Source organism: Galeopterus variegatus, unplaced genomic scaffold (assembly GCF_000696425.1).
Source record: "Galeopterus variegatus unplaced genomic scaffold, G_variegatus-3.0.2 Scaffold6975, whole genome shotgun sequence".
In the NCBI taxonomy this organism is placed as follows: Eukaryota; Metazoa; Chordata; class Mammalia; order Dermoptera; family Cynocephalidae; genus Galeopterus; species Galeopterus variegatus.
This window is the reverse complement of record NW_007733086.1, coordinates 1,562-2,813: the sequence shown is the minus strand read 5'-3', so window position 1 is coordinate 2,813 and position 1,252 is coordinate 1,562. Positions and strand designations below refer to the sequence as shown.

Genomic DNA, 1,252 nt, shown 5'->3' with positions numbered 1-1,252 from the left:
AAAAAAAAAAAAAAAAAAAAAAAAAAAATTGTTCATTACAGTATTATTCATGATGTAGAAGAGTTAGTAACAGTATAAATTTCCAAGAGTAAAGGACTATTTAATAAACTTCAGTATAATCATATATAGTCTATGGATGTACCATAGAAAAAAGATTCAAAGAAAATGTACCAGAATGTTAACAGTTCTTAGAGATTGTAAGTGATTTTTATTGACTACAGTGAACATAAATGACTTAAATTAAAAAAAAAATACAGCAGATATTATTTAGGAAGATTTAAAGTTGCCTTTTGAAATTTTGAGCCCTTTGGACACTAGACCCTGCGTGTTAAGTTTTAAATAGTGTTTAGCCTAACACTGTGTATCTGAAAGTTGAAAATTACCTCTTTGGTTTCCTGGGAAACTCCTATCAGTATACTTCTAAGTTCCTTGGATTCCTCCTCTTTGCTAATTTTAAATCAGCATATTAGAATTAATATATATTTATTTATTGGAATCATAGAAAAAAAATTTTTAAATAGGAGAGGGCTGGCCAGTTAGCTCACTTGGTTAGAGCACCATGTTATAACACCAAGGACAGGGGTTTGGATCCCTGTACCTGCCAGCTGCCAAAAAAAAAAAAAGAAAGAAAGAAAGAAGAAGAAAAAAACCTTTTACATAATTAGCAACTTGGACCATAGATGGTAGTTGGTCCAATTTCCTTTCAGTAGTTGAAAATTATAAATTTGAAAAGAATTGTTTTTCTTTTCCCTTTTCTTTGCTATTTTTTTGCTTCCTACCTGACCCTAAAATTCATGTGACTGTCCACAACACATACCCGTCCATGTTTTTATAATAATCTACAAACATATTTCTCTATTCCTCTGTCTCACTCTCTTTCTCCACCTCTCCCCCCACACTCTCCTGAAGTGTATGTATGTGTGTGTACATATATACATATGTGAGGGGTTATGTGATTGTTTTACAAAATTGTGGTCTTAATATATACAACATTGATCTCTTTTTAGCCTTTCAGAAGTTACTTCAGTCACGGAATGATCTCCAGTCATATAACTGAAAACAGGTAAGGTTCTCAGGGAGGAAGTATGAATGGTGATAGGGGTGACAAAGAGGGTTGACAAAGGAGGTGGATATGGGGGCACATTCAAGTCCAGAAGCTAAAGTCAGGAAATATAGGTTGACTTTAGTTATCACAGGGTTTGAAATCTGTACTCTGCAAATTCATCTGTTGTACTGCTTTTGTATTTTTTTT

General features: G+C 32.9%; 1 protein-coding gene across 1 annotated transcript in view; it reads left to right on the top strand.

The window, feature by feature from the left end:
* Positions 1 to 1,246, top strand: part of LOC103606941 (uncharacterized protein C20orf194-like) — a 58,237-nt gene extending 56,991 nt beyond the window's left edge. The window contains exon 9 of the mRNA XM_008591506.1: positions 1,008 to 1,246. Within this exon, the coding sequence (XP_008589728.1) occupies positions 1,008 to 1,067 (60 nt within the window). The 3' untranslated portion in view covers positions 1,068 to 1,246. The remainder of the gene's footprint in view (positions 1 to 1,007) is intronic.
* The last annotated feature ends 6 nt before the right edge of the window (positions 1,247 to 1,252 follow it).